This window comes from Cygnus olor, chromosome 4 (genome assembly GCF_009769625.2).
Source record: "Cygnus olor isolate bCygOlo1 chromosome 4, bCygOlo1.pri.v2, whole genome shotgun sequence".
Taxonomy (NCBI): domain Eukaryota; kingdom Metazoa; phylum Chordata; class Aves; order Anseriformes; family Anatidae; genus Cygnus; species Cygnus olor.
Window position 1 is genome coordinate 18,368,360 of NC_049172.1, and position 12,818 is coordinate 18,381,177.

General features: G+C 35.5%; 1 protein-coding gene across 1 annotated transcript in view; it reads right to left on the reverse strand.

Moving 5' to 3' along the window:
- Window positions 1–82: 82 nt before the first annotated feature.
- FGL1 (fibrinogen like 1) overlaps window positions 83–12,818 on the reverse strand; it is a 29,269-nt gene continuing 16,533 nt past the window's right edge. Inside the window, exons 5-9 of the mRNA XM_040556955.1 lie at window positions 11,157–11,319; window positions 9,808–9,905; window positions 9,311–9,399; window positions 8,554–8,741; window positions 83–4,874 (exon numbers count right to left, since the gene is read on the reverse strand). Of these exons, the coding sequence (XP_040412889.1) occupies window positions 4,715–4,874; window positions 8,554–8,741; window positions 9,311–9,399; window positions 9,808–9,905; window positions 11,157–11,319 (698 nt within the window). The 3' untranslated portion in view covers window positions 83–4,714. The remainder of the gene's footprint in view (window positions 4,875–8,553; window positions 8,742–9,310; window positions 9,400–9,807; window positions 9,906–11,156; window positions 11,320–12,818) is intronic.

Below are 12,818 nucleotides of genomic sequence, written 5' to 3' on the forward strand. Positions count from 1 at the left end.
CTGTTAATTGCTGAGGAACTGCAGAGAAAAGTGAGCTACAGGTTTTTTTGTTTGCTTGTTTGTTTTTCCTGTTGTTTTTTTGTTTGTTTGTTTGTTTTGTTTTTGCAAAGGCCATATTTTGATTCTTTTGGAAGCAAATAAATACATGATATCGGCCCCAGGGTTGATTAATCAATATTTGAATATCAACACTCTTTTTGATGCAATCTATTTAGCATTAGGGTAGGATTAAGAGGAACTGTCTTGGTTAACTGAAGATGTAGTGATGACAAGCTGGATTGCATTCTGCACTAAACAAAGGTTGAAAAGGGCCCCAGAGTATTCAAAAGATGACTTTTCATGAATGCTATGTTTTCAGCAAAGGTAATAGAGCACTGAAGAGCCACTGTCACTGTAAAGTTTCATATTCTCTTCTTATATAGAAGGTGAACAACCATTGTAACTAACAGAAAATGATAAATTCTCTCTCTCTAAACATCTGTTGCATATGGAGTTTGGCTGAATGCTTGAAACCTTGCTGATTTTCCGGCTCTCAGATATACTCTGAGGAATCAGCAAGCACACAGTCATGTTTATTTCAAAGTACCTCCTGGTGTTGAATAGCTCTGTTTTTTTTGCTTTCTACTTTAACCTTTAATAATCAATTAAAACAAAGAAAGAAAGAAACAAACAAAAAGCAAACAAGAAAACAAGACAGAAATAAGTAGAAACGTTTGAAAATCTTGATACAGGAATCTAGATAGGAATACTTTCCTGGGTATTTTTTCTGCTCTTTCTACCTCTTTCACAACTGCCAAAGAGCACCTACTACTGAAGCTAGGAAAAAAAAGTGAAAAAAAAAGTATAAAAAGTTGCATTTTCATTCTTGAGCTAATGAGGAGTAAATTAAAGAAACATGATAGGAATGTTCAAACTGTGGTTCAATTTGTTTTTCTGGATATATATACCACTTTGCTAACAGCAAGAAGTAGCTTTGACAGAACAGAGTGTTATACTTAAAGAAGAGGTTCAAGAGCTGGTGTTAGAAATAGCAGTTTGGGGTATGCTGGGGAGACACAGACAGTAGATCTGAAGAGACAAGTCTCCACTGGAAAGAAGTAGGTCAGAAGTAGGCCTCAGCTCATTGTCAGCGTGTACTAAATGTTGTAGCAAAAACAAGTGTTGTAGCACATAAGGCTCTTTTACCATCCATTTAATTCACCTGGGCTTATGGTTTCCATTGTTTTAATATCCAAAATGTTTAGCAAATGGAAGAAAACGGAACTAGACAATTGAAATATAAAGATGTATCCCTTGAACAAGTATTACAAGAAGAGGCACTTCTGATTGCATGTTGCTTGTAGCTATGATTATGTTCTTTATGAAATAATCACTGACAAAACAGTTTCCTTGTTATTTCCTTGATTCTTCTTCCTCTTCTTTTGGGTTATATGATTTATATCAAGAGATATGTATTCATCTTCAGCTATTTGGGAGTTATTATGTTGTTCTAATGCCTGAACAACAACAACAAAAAAAAACAACTGGCCTTTGTTCTTCTATCTTGTAAGAATAAAGATTCCCCTACAACATGTTCATACTTGTTAAGGAAATAAATAATTACCAACAGGACATGCCAGGCAAATAAAAGAATACTCGTGGTTTCTCTTCTATGCTGCAATCTCTTTTCCAGAAGGTATTTAAATTTGCTCTTTGAAAATAAAGAGGTTGTTTATCTGAGAACAATTATATGACCATTTTGAATTACAACACCTCTTTCACATGTTTTTTATGTAGCCAAAAAGATCAACAAAGAAAAAGCCATAGAGCCGAAAAGCCATGGCGCAACAAAAGACCATAGAGAGGTGGTAGGAATTAAAAACTGTATTTGTGTATTGCTAGCAATATGCTAGGTGCTTTTCAGACAGCTAGGATGCCAAAGACATTATTCTGAAGAGCATTCAGTCCAAATAAACGTATAAATGCATTTTGAGATGTACAAAGAAAGATTTGTTCCTCCATTTTATGATTTCCAATAGAGAAAAGGGGGTCAAATTTTACATCAGAATATAAGAATTATATTCCACCCCTCACTCAGCTGGAAGATGTCATTAACATTCTCATGAACAAAGAGGATGGATTTATGTTGCCACAAACAACAACAAAAATACTGCAGATTTTATGAGAACAATTTGTACAAATTAGCAAAAGTCCATGCTAGACATCCAACTTTCTTGTCCTTAAATCTTCTATGTCTTTCATTTAAATTAAGTGTTATGTGATCTGTCTTAATACTCTCCAAATATATGAGCTAATCTTTCCATTTTCCTGTGAAAAATTAAGGGTGTTTTTACAATTTCAACATAATGTTATCCGTGTTTTTGCAAGGAATTAAATATTTCTCCTAGAGTAGCAAAAGAATTTGAAAGTCATGATACAAAATACTGTACTTATATGTTTTTAAACCACTCCAAAACTTACATTGTATTTTTAATGACCCAAACCTATAGACTTGCTCATAGAGTTATGCAGGAACACATTTTAAATTCTCTAATCAGATTGGATACATATCAGACATTGAATGCTGAATATATACATATCCATATATACGTATATACACCCATACATACATAGGCCAGGGTGTCTTCTTGTCAGATAGAGAATTTAACTTGGTTTAACTGATTAACTAAGGCTTCAGATAAGCAGTTGTAGAGCTATCCATTGGTCCACTCGTGCAGGGATACAGGAATGTGCTAAAGACTGGAAATCTCTAGCAGAGTATCTCTTGATACATTAAGAAAAAGGCTGTATGATCTAGAAAACCTCCTATTATCACAAAAAGCTCAGACCGAAAAATCTCTGTATTCCAAATCTTTATCAATGTTATTTTTACATGACAATATTCTTTTTAGCTGCCTCAACCCCATTTTTTCTTTACTTCCATTTTTTGGTTAGATGTAATTTACTTTAGTGAGTGAGGTACTGTTTTATATGAACCTCTCTTTTTTTCCCAGTGTTCTACAGATCCTGCATCCCTTATTCCAAGCACTTATTTCAAGGCTTCTCACCCAACTTCTGTTTTTAGAGCATGGAAATGGAAGGAACAACGGCCATGCAGAGAGTTCTCATTCAGCTGACTTGTATTCATATAGATATAGATGTGAGTTGGCTGGTAGATTGTCAAAAGTTATGTTAATCTTGACTGAAAATGGTCTTGAGGTTCAAATACTGTATTTGGACAGGAGGAGAGAGATTTATAGTCCAACCATAAAAAAGTAGCATCTATTTTGTGAAAGCAGGAAAAGAAAAGTGTCTAAATTTGTCTCAGATCCACAGGTTTTATAAAATCATCATTTGTATCTGCTCAGCTGAAATGGATTACATTTCATCAGGTAACTTTCTAGCGATGTGTACTTATCCTTCTCCATGGCAGAATGCATCAACAAGTAATTTTTGTTATTACTGGCTATTACAGTCTACTGTGGTGCTAGGCACAAAAGCTATGGCTAGGCAGAGTTTCTCTTATGATTTTTCTTGTACAAGAAAAATGTGGATCTGTAGCTTGAGAAGGGGAAAAGCCCAGAGAGCCCAGAGAAAGACAGAAGAAAAGGAGAAGATAGAGGCTTGGAAGCAGAACCACTTAGAACTGACTAAACAGGGCATTCAAACTGTGAGAGTTGTGGAAGTTAACAGATACCTAAAGATAGTAAGGATTTATGGAGTCAAGCTCTAAGAACTGCTAAATGCCAGATTCCAGACTGCATGTGAAATATAATTCCCTCTACATATGCATTATGTTCAAAGCAAAACTCACATTAAAATTGGTTGCAGCTTTTGTTATTAAACCTTTTGGTAAGCTCCAAAATGTCAATGTATTAAAGTCCAGGATATCTATCTGGTTACCAAAAAGAAGAAAGGCATAATTACTGACTGTCTGAAAATCTTTAATTGAAATGAAATCTCTAGAAATTCATTTGATTCTTGCCTTGTAGCATCCCTTCTCTTCCTCCAGTTTCCTGAATCATCTTTATGCTTTTTATATATGTTCTGTACACAACACATGCAACAAATAAATCAGAGGAATTTACAGACAACAAATTTCTTCTAAAGCCTTGGTTCATTCTAGAGAAAGTACATCCACTGAGTAAACCAGCCTTAAGGTTCTATTTAGATATTTTTGTGTGCAATACATACAATTCATTTTAATTTTTGAGACATGACAGCGACAATATATTTTCTATTAAAAAGTGTAAGGATTTGTAGGTACTTTTCATAAAATCATAGAATCACAGAATGGCTTGGGTTGGAGAGGATCTAAAGATCATCTAAACTCCAACCCCCTGCCATGGGCAGGGGTACCACCCACTAGATCCGGTTCCCCAAAGCCCCATCCAGCCTGGCCTTGAACACCTCCAGGGATGGAGCATCCACAACCTCTCTGTGCAACTTGTTCCAAGACAAAATGCTCCATGTTTATGAAGCTGTCCTTATTCCTAGGCAAACTCTGCCTTTTTTTTTAAAACAAACAAACCCGTAGACATATTAGCAGTAGTGTTTGTATCTATGAATTCATAGGCCAGATTCTCTTCTGATTTATGTCTCATAAAACTTTTGGTTGCAGAGGAATTATTCCAGATTTATATAAGCATATATGAGAAGCAAAAATCTGCCCATCCATTTTAGTTTGGATTGATTTGCTAAAAGATTAACTGGACAAATCGTCCTAATAAAATACTTAAACAATATTAGGTTCAAAGTCTGCTGGTCTGACCTTCATTACAACAGATTTCAGAGAATACCACCACCCATGCCAAGTGTACCAAAACAATTCCATTGTCCGTCTTTGCAGTATAGGGGCCTTATAGTACAAACCATTCAGGTTGGCTGAGTGACACCTGGTGGAAAAGTAAAGAAAAACATAAATAAGTCCTCTTGTCCAAAAGTGGAGAGCATCTGTAATTTCTCTGCAAATCAAAAAAGTCACTATGTTGTTAACAGCCCAGTCTGACAGCTGCAAAAATTTACATTTGTGGACTTCAAGTTCCCTCTAAACATGAACAGTTTAATTAGGGGACAATTGCAAGTGCTTATAGCATCTTTGAAACAAAAGTTATTTCTATGCTTTCTACAAGTTTTCTGACATCAGTAGGTCTCTGAGTTTTGCCTGCTAATCTGTTTCAGTGGAGAGTGATTTCAGAGTCCTTCAGGTCATGTGTAGCAGCAAAGCATACAACAAGCAAAACTCTAGGAAAGAAATACAGTGATGCTTTTATTGTTAATAATTAATAACAATAATATTACTAAAGCTAATTAAACATATATGTACCACTTTACTGGATCATCAGAGCTGGCATTTTATTGACTGTACAAACTACATTCTTTTGGCTGGTAAACACACTGAAATAGAAATGTTGTTACAGTTGTTAAACATGCTGCTAAAAGCTATCAAAATCCAAAAGGCTCGACCACCATAAACTTGATACTCATTTAGCATTTCTATGAGAAGGAGGAAATATAGATCCTTGTGTGTCTATATGGAGAGCAAAATGGTTGTTTCTTCTGCAGCACACTTTAATAAATCTGCTTTGCTTATCTGCCAATTCAGTATTTTGTTATTAGTGTTGTTAATGTCTAACTGTCCCCCCACAACGGATTTCAAAAGCAGACTTCAGAAAATATTAAAACAGAAAACAGTCCAAATGAACCTTATGGATATTATTACTGGCAAATTCTAGCCCCTTTGGCTTTGCTTACACTTTATTAACAACAGGTTTTGAGAACTGAAATAGAAACAGTGATAAAAGTCTCATAGGAAAATTCTCTTACATATATGCTTATTACTGCTTTTAAGTTTTAACCTGGATTTTGGTAATAAGCTGGTTGAGAATAAACTGAAGATATCAAAAGTGACTTTGTTTTTGATAAGGACAAACTTGTATTAGAGCTGACACAGCCTTTCTAGCCATACAAATCCTGCACTGAGCAGGCACTTTGTTTACTTTGAATCAAAACAGATTTTGTTAGAAGAATCATAATTGGTAAGAGGTATTTAGATCAACTGAATCCTTTCTTCTACTTCTTTATTGGAAACAGTCAAAAGTTTGATTTTATCACCAGTAATATGAGCCAGTACTCACTCGTAATTAGTGCTGGGAGGCATTAAGACCAAGAATATACAGTATTCTGTAACAGACTCGATACAGGCTGAGGGTAACTGGACATACTAAAGAAATAATCGGACATGCGATATGATATGAAGCAACATTCATTACTCACAAGTCAATAATCACCTTGAATTAGCCTATGTTCCTCTCTTCTTTCTGGTAGGCTATTTTTTAAAGCAAAAAACTGCACAGCAATAGTTTCAGAAGCACAGCCAACTCTCAATTATCCACGGACATTTTATCTGAGTTATATACTAACTGTATGACAGATGCAGAGGGATGGAGTTGCTTCTCTGGGAGAACTGGGAGTGCTGGGGGAGACAACATGCTCATGGCCAAACAGACTCGTTAGCTCTTATTTTACCATTTTGAACCTACTGATCTGTGCAGCATCTTGGATGAAGGAAGCCCTATGAACTGGGTGTAGTACCAGTGAGAAGGTGGTACTGTGGACTTGCATCCAGGCTGCAAATCTCTGCTTACAAAGTCATGCAGAGAAACCGTTCTTCTGCAGAAGTCCAAGTAAACAAGTGCAGAGCTGGAGCAAGACCAGAGGGTTTAAATGAGATCTGAGCTATTTCCTGTGCCTCACTTGTATCACGTCCCTTGGTATTCATATTATCTGGGCATTTCTATATTTCATTAGTCCAGATAGCATAGAGCTGGCTACAGAAAATTCCTGCATAGCTGGGAGCTCCTATACAAACCAGCCAAGAACACTAATTCCTTCTATGTTTGCTAATCTGTGCGTGACATATTTGTGTTCTGGGTGCTTTACTTTCTCTGGGCCAGCCAGTGCTGTTCTTTTGGGTAGGATTTCAGAATAGCAAAAATCTCTAGTATTTTGCAGGATTCAGTTTTCTATTAAGCTTAACATTAAAAAGCCAGTAGCAAGACAGTGGAATAACACTACTAGTCACTCACTTTCGTTATCCAGACAGACTGTCCCTTTAACAGTGTCAGACACACAGCCATAATAGGAACTAGCCTGGTAGGAGTCAGCTATCTTTAGTAGTTATGTAGCACCAACTACAAGGTATTCATCTGTCAAGTTATGCCTTACAGTTACTATTGCAAAGGGATCACTTTTCTGTCCGGACCAATCTGATATTAAAAAAAAATGAATTAAATTAAATTAAAAAGGAAAGAAAAAAAAAGTTTTTAAAAGACAAAAAAATTTATGTAGTTGACTATAAGTGATTGATGATTCACTGTTAATAAGCTCCATGTCATGGTATCGCAGTTTTGTGCTATTTGAAGTCTAGACATTCCTCTAAATCCACAAAAGTTCTGATTTCATTGGAAAAGTATCTCCAGCATGATTGCTTTTCTCTTTTATGTCTTATCTTTTATGAAAACTGCAAAAAAATTGTCTACGTTTTTTTTTCTATATTTCTCAAACAATCTACCAACCTACCATCCCTGAAATATATTTAAATAATTAATTAATCGTGAAACACTGAGCTAATAGCTACCTCATTATCAGCTAAGCTGTTCACAGCTTAAGACTACTTATTGAAACAGAAGTTGGAAAATGAGGAGTTAAAAAACAGAAACAAAGGATGACACAACAGAGAGAAACAATGGAGTTGATCCAGCCTGACAGTTCTTGCCAAGTGAACTGAGATCACAGTGAGAGAGTAGTATGCTTCCCTGAGCTGTATTTTAAAGCTATCTATTACACAGATATATTACATTGTTTCTCTTTATGGCTATATTTATCTAATTAATTATGCGAAACAACATAGCTGCCTATACAGACGGTGCTAAGGTTTATCCTTTCTTTTGAATTGCTATTTTGTATTTAGGGATTGTCTTAAAATTCTTTTACTGAACCCTATTTATTTATTTTTTTCCTCTTAGTCCAGTCATGTGCACTGAGAGAAACTGAGTGGACACATTCCCATCTGATATAGAAAGAATAACAAGAATGAAATGCTGTGAACTGAGGTGAAAAAACTATGGTTTCTTACCCAGCACTAGCTTAACTCATCAGACATTCGTCAGTACTGCTGCATCTGGTCTAGTGAAACAAAGGAGAAATGCAGGAATGAAGTACAGCAGGGATACATCTGCAAACTTTACATGACCTACTTGTGTAAACACGTTACCTTAAAGGGACAAAATTGTCTCCTCCTTACTGTCTGATAACAAAGATGGCCAAAGCCCATGGCAAATAGGCAATGAAATGCAAACGAAATGGCAAATTTCACAGACACCTTGAGCTGTTCAGTATGTATTGGCACTTCTAAGGTGGGTCTTGGTATTATCAGCACTGAGATCTCTGGTAGGGGTCAAGGACGGACTGCATTTACAATAAACAATGCATATCCTATCTTTGACTGTGTTATTATTGTATGAATACATACGTAGTAGAATAGTTGATAATACAGGTATGAAATTAAAATACCTGTTAAACCACCAACCAGCCTTTTCCTCTTCAGCACAGTTGCCTTCATAGTTGTCATTGTCCCTGTCTCGAGTACTGAATTTCATTCCTCGATGATCAGCCCACCATTTTACTTCAGGATGAAACCCCCCTGTCAGGGAATCACCAGCTGTGCCAGAATATTCACCACAGCTCATCTCGTAAGAATCCTAATGAAAAACGTGAAAGAAAAAAAAAAAAGTAATCCAATATGTCTTTTAGCTTTTAGCATATCAAAGAGTGAAACCACACAGAAGAAACTAACCTGTTCCATTGTTCCATTCGCTACTATTGATATGCCCAGAATTGTCATGGCACTTAAGCACTGCATACTAGCTAATGTGGGACTGTACAGATGCTTACCAGGGGTAAAATTTGTCAATAAATTTGTGCATAAGTGACATAAAAACATTAGAGTTAGTCTTCAGTACATATTAACAAATCAGAACATTGTGTACAGTTATTGTTAGAAATATAAATGAAAATGGAAAAACTGCTTTTATCCATGACTTCTAGAACAAAAAATTCATCCAACTTACGGAAAGAATCAAATCAGTTATCCATATAAATGACTATTATTACATATTTGAAAATTTCAAGCATTTGTAAGAAAGAATGCAAGTTAATAAGGTTTTACGTAAATCTTTATGAAAATAAAGGAACATATATGTTTACTGTCTCTGTCTATAGAATCTACATTTTCATTAACCCTCCCCGTCATTATTTAATATTTAATTACCTCTTCACCTGCAACTCCAAATCTTGTATATTGTGCAAAACGCCGTTCTCCTTCAAAATCAGTTAGATCAATTCTTAAAGTATAGTTCCCTAAAGAAAAGACAATAGCAATTATTTTTGTTAAACTAGCCTATCTCACTACTTCTCAGAGCAGAGCATTATAGTAGAATATTAAAATACTCATGATGTTTTTTCACGAATCTTATCTGTATCATCACAGCATATTGCGTTGATTTTATTTTATTTCTTTATGCTCATTAAAGCATATCTTGCTATGTTTGTCTTTATTCACATGCTTCATCTTTGAAAAATTTAGAATTATTCCAATACAGATTTATATACATATTCAATACATATTCAAATGTATTTTGTTCTGAAACTTTGCAGAGGTCCATGCAGACAAACAACACAACTCAAGATTTGTGCTAACAAAAAATGGCCTGGAAAGAACAAAGAAACAGAAGCAATAGAAGATTATTGTCACAATACAAATCTTACCTTGACTGGTCAAGTAATGAAGATTTTTATTTCCAAGCCAATATTCACCATTTGTCAAAACAAAATTTCCAAAGCCTTCTTCATAGTCAGTCCAGCCTCTGAAAAGGAGCATAAATTACTATTTGAGTAACCAAAGAAGTATGTTTGAATATTTATTTTATCATACAATCATAGATCACTGAATATTTCGAGCTGAAAGAAAACCTCGGGAGGTCATCTAGCCCAATATCCTGCTTAAGGCAGGGTCAGCCATGAGATCAGACCAGGTAGCTCAGGGCTTTGTCCCGTCAGGTCTTGAAGAGACTTCACATCCCCTTTGGGCAACCTGCTTGACCATTCCCACAGTGAAAAAGATTTTCCTTATATCTGGCCTGAACGCTTTCTTTCAATGTATATGCATTGTCTCTCATACGCCCAAGAGACGCTATTGTGAGGAGCCTATTTTCTCAACGATTTCTCAAACAGCTCAGTTTTCTTAGTGATCTCCTTGTAGGTTGACAGGTTGCTATTAGGTCCTACTGAATCCCTCTCTTCTCCAGGCTGAACAAGCCTTAGATCCACAGAAGGATGCAGATATCTGAAATGCAAATCGGACAAAACAGATGTCCTACAAACCTTCTTGTTGCTTCTAATATTTGCATATATATATATAACATATAAAAATTTCACCAAAAATTTCACTTCTGGGCATTCCCTCTAAACGCTTGAGTCTTGGCAAAGGTAAGGAGCTTAGGTGTCCACATATCAAGTGCTCACACATTTTATCTTCCCTGGAGGCATTTCACTATGAAATACAAATTACTCTGTGATGGGTTTCTCTTATACTTGTGTGCCAATAGTATTTTATTTCCAGTATATTGCTTGCATACTTTTTACATTTTACTATTTGCAAAACACAAGGTAGTCCTTTGCTTGGCATTAAGAGTCCTTGCTCCAAAAATAGTTAATACATTTGACACTGAAATGTCCTTATGTAAAATGCACTACTTGTCAGAAAAACTAGAAGAGATGTCTTCCTATTTCAAGGACATTGTATTGACTTGTCTTTCTGTCTAACATTGTGCACGCTGCACCAAGTCCAACAAGATGGATGGTATGAAGAGTATGAAATTAGATCTTACTTAAATACTTTGTTAACTTGACCTAGGAGAGTTGATTTGGATCATACAGAGAGTTTGTGACAGAGCCAGAAGTGATACCTCATCTGGAGGCTGTCCCACAGAATAACTATTCCTACTTTTTATCTGACATAATAACTTCATATAATTCTAAAGTTAATGTTTAACTTAGTTCCATCTGGTTTTATGTTTCTCCACTTTGTTTCCAGTTTTAATGACCAAGTCTAGTACCTACCTATCAAATTCTGGCTGCCATCAGAACGTCTCTGAAAAACAGTCCAACCACCCCCTTCAGACATGTCACAGAAGGCCAGGAATTCATTAGGACTCTGGATAGGTTTCATCTTATAAAATCCACTTTGCTTGTGGCCATCGTTGTAGATTTCAGCACAATCTGTTCATAAAACATCCATTGGACACAGTTCTTTTAATCCTATACTTACTGGCAAAACCAGAAAACAAGTCAATGAAAGAAATCAAGCCATGTCAGGTAAAAGTCACATATGAACCTGGATAATAGAAAGCAAATACCTCTGCAAATACATTTTTTATGACTTTTTGGCATTTTCTTGTATTTATGTTGCTTTAAAACTTTATTGAGCTATAATTATTTTGACATTTCTATGAAAGAATCTTTTTTTCCACCATAAAACACTATTATTTGTCTTCACTTGACTAGCAAAATAATTCCTCTGGTTTAGGTGGCGCCACTTCCAATTTACAATGGTATAATCCACATTAGAATCCTGTTACAATCATATAATTTCTCCACGTATAAACCGCTTGGTAATCTTCAAAAACAAAGATGTGCTTCTGTGTCAAAGCCCACAGGAGAACTGCCAAACAGGAGAGTATGGAATCACCAGTGTTAGAAGGAGGAAACAATTGCTGGACGTGATACTGTTGTCCCTTGTACCAAACAGGTGCAAATATACAGAAGACGATCCCCCTAAAAGCGCAATGTACGTCTAAAATCATACCACTTCGACTTGATACTAATTTTTAAGTCTGGTTTGGGTTGGTTTTAATGAGAGCAATGACAGAATTCAGAGCTCATGAAAATGTAACAGCAATGTAGTTGCATAATCTTTTTTCCTCTAGGAGTTAAGAAATGAAAGGAATTCTTTGTTTATATGTAATCGGTATGTACCATCAAGCAGTCATACAGAAAAGATGTATAATTTTCAACATTTCTGTTTTTCCTGGCAAAAGTAGAGCTTATTAACTGCAAGATTTTCCTTGAATCCTTTATGAACGTGTTGGCTGAACTTCCAGGCCATATTGGAACTTTGTGAACTATTATATTTCTTCTTAGTGAAAACATCAGTGAAGATTAGACATAGAAAAAATAAACGGTTTATAATGAAAACAAACTATGCCAGGATTTGAACAAACTATAAGAGGAAAAAAAAGAAAAAGAAAAAAAAAAAAAAAAACAGAAAAAAAAACTTTAAATAACAACCAAGATGTCTTTGCAGAGAATGTTTGACTGGCTTGCAGAAATACTTTTTTTTTCGTGCGTGTCCATTATTTTCTTAGTAGGTTAGCAAAATACCTAAGTGCATTTTGATCTTAAACAGGTATATACTATGGAATTCCTTCCTCACTGTCTAACTCCAAATTATCCAGCTCTGTTGACATTAAAATGCTACAGCAGCTTGAATGAAATAATGCAATGTCAACGGGGAAAAACATTTACCAAGCTATAAGGAAAGTAAAAAAAAAAAAAAAGGGGGGGGGGAGGGGAGGAGAAGGAATCAGCAGAAACTGAAAACAAGAACATAGATTTGTTATCCAGAATCAGATTTTAAGAAAATAAACTGAGACATACACTAAGAAAGGACAAAGACTTTTCATCTGAATGTGGTTTTAACAATTTCTTTCCAGTAAAAA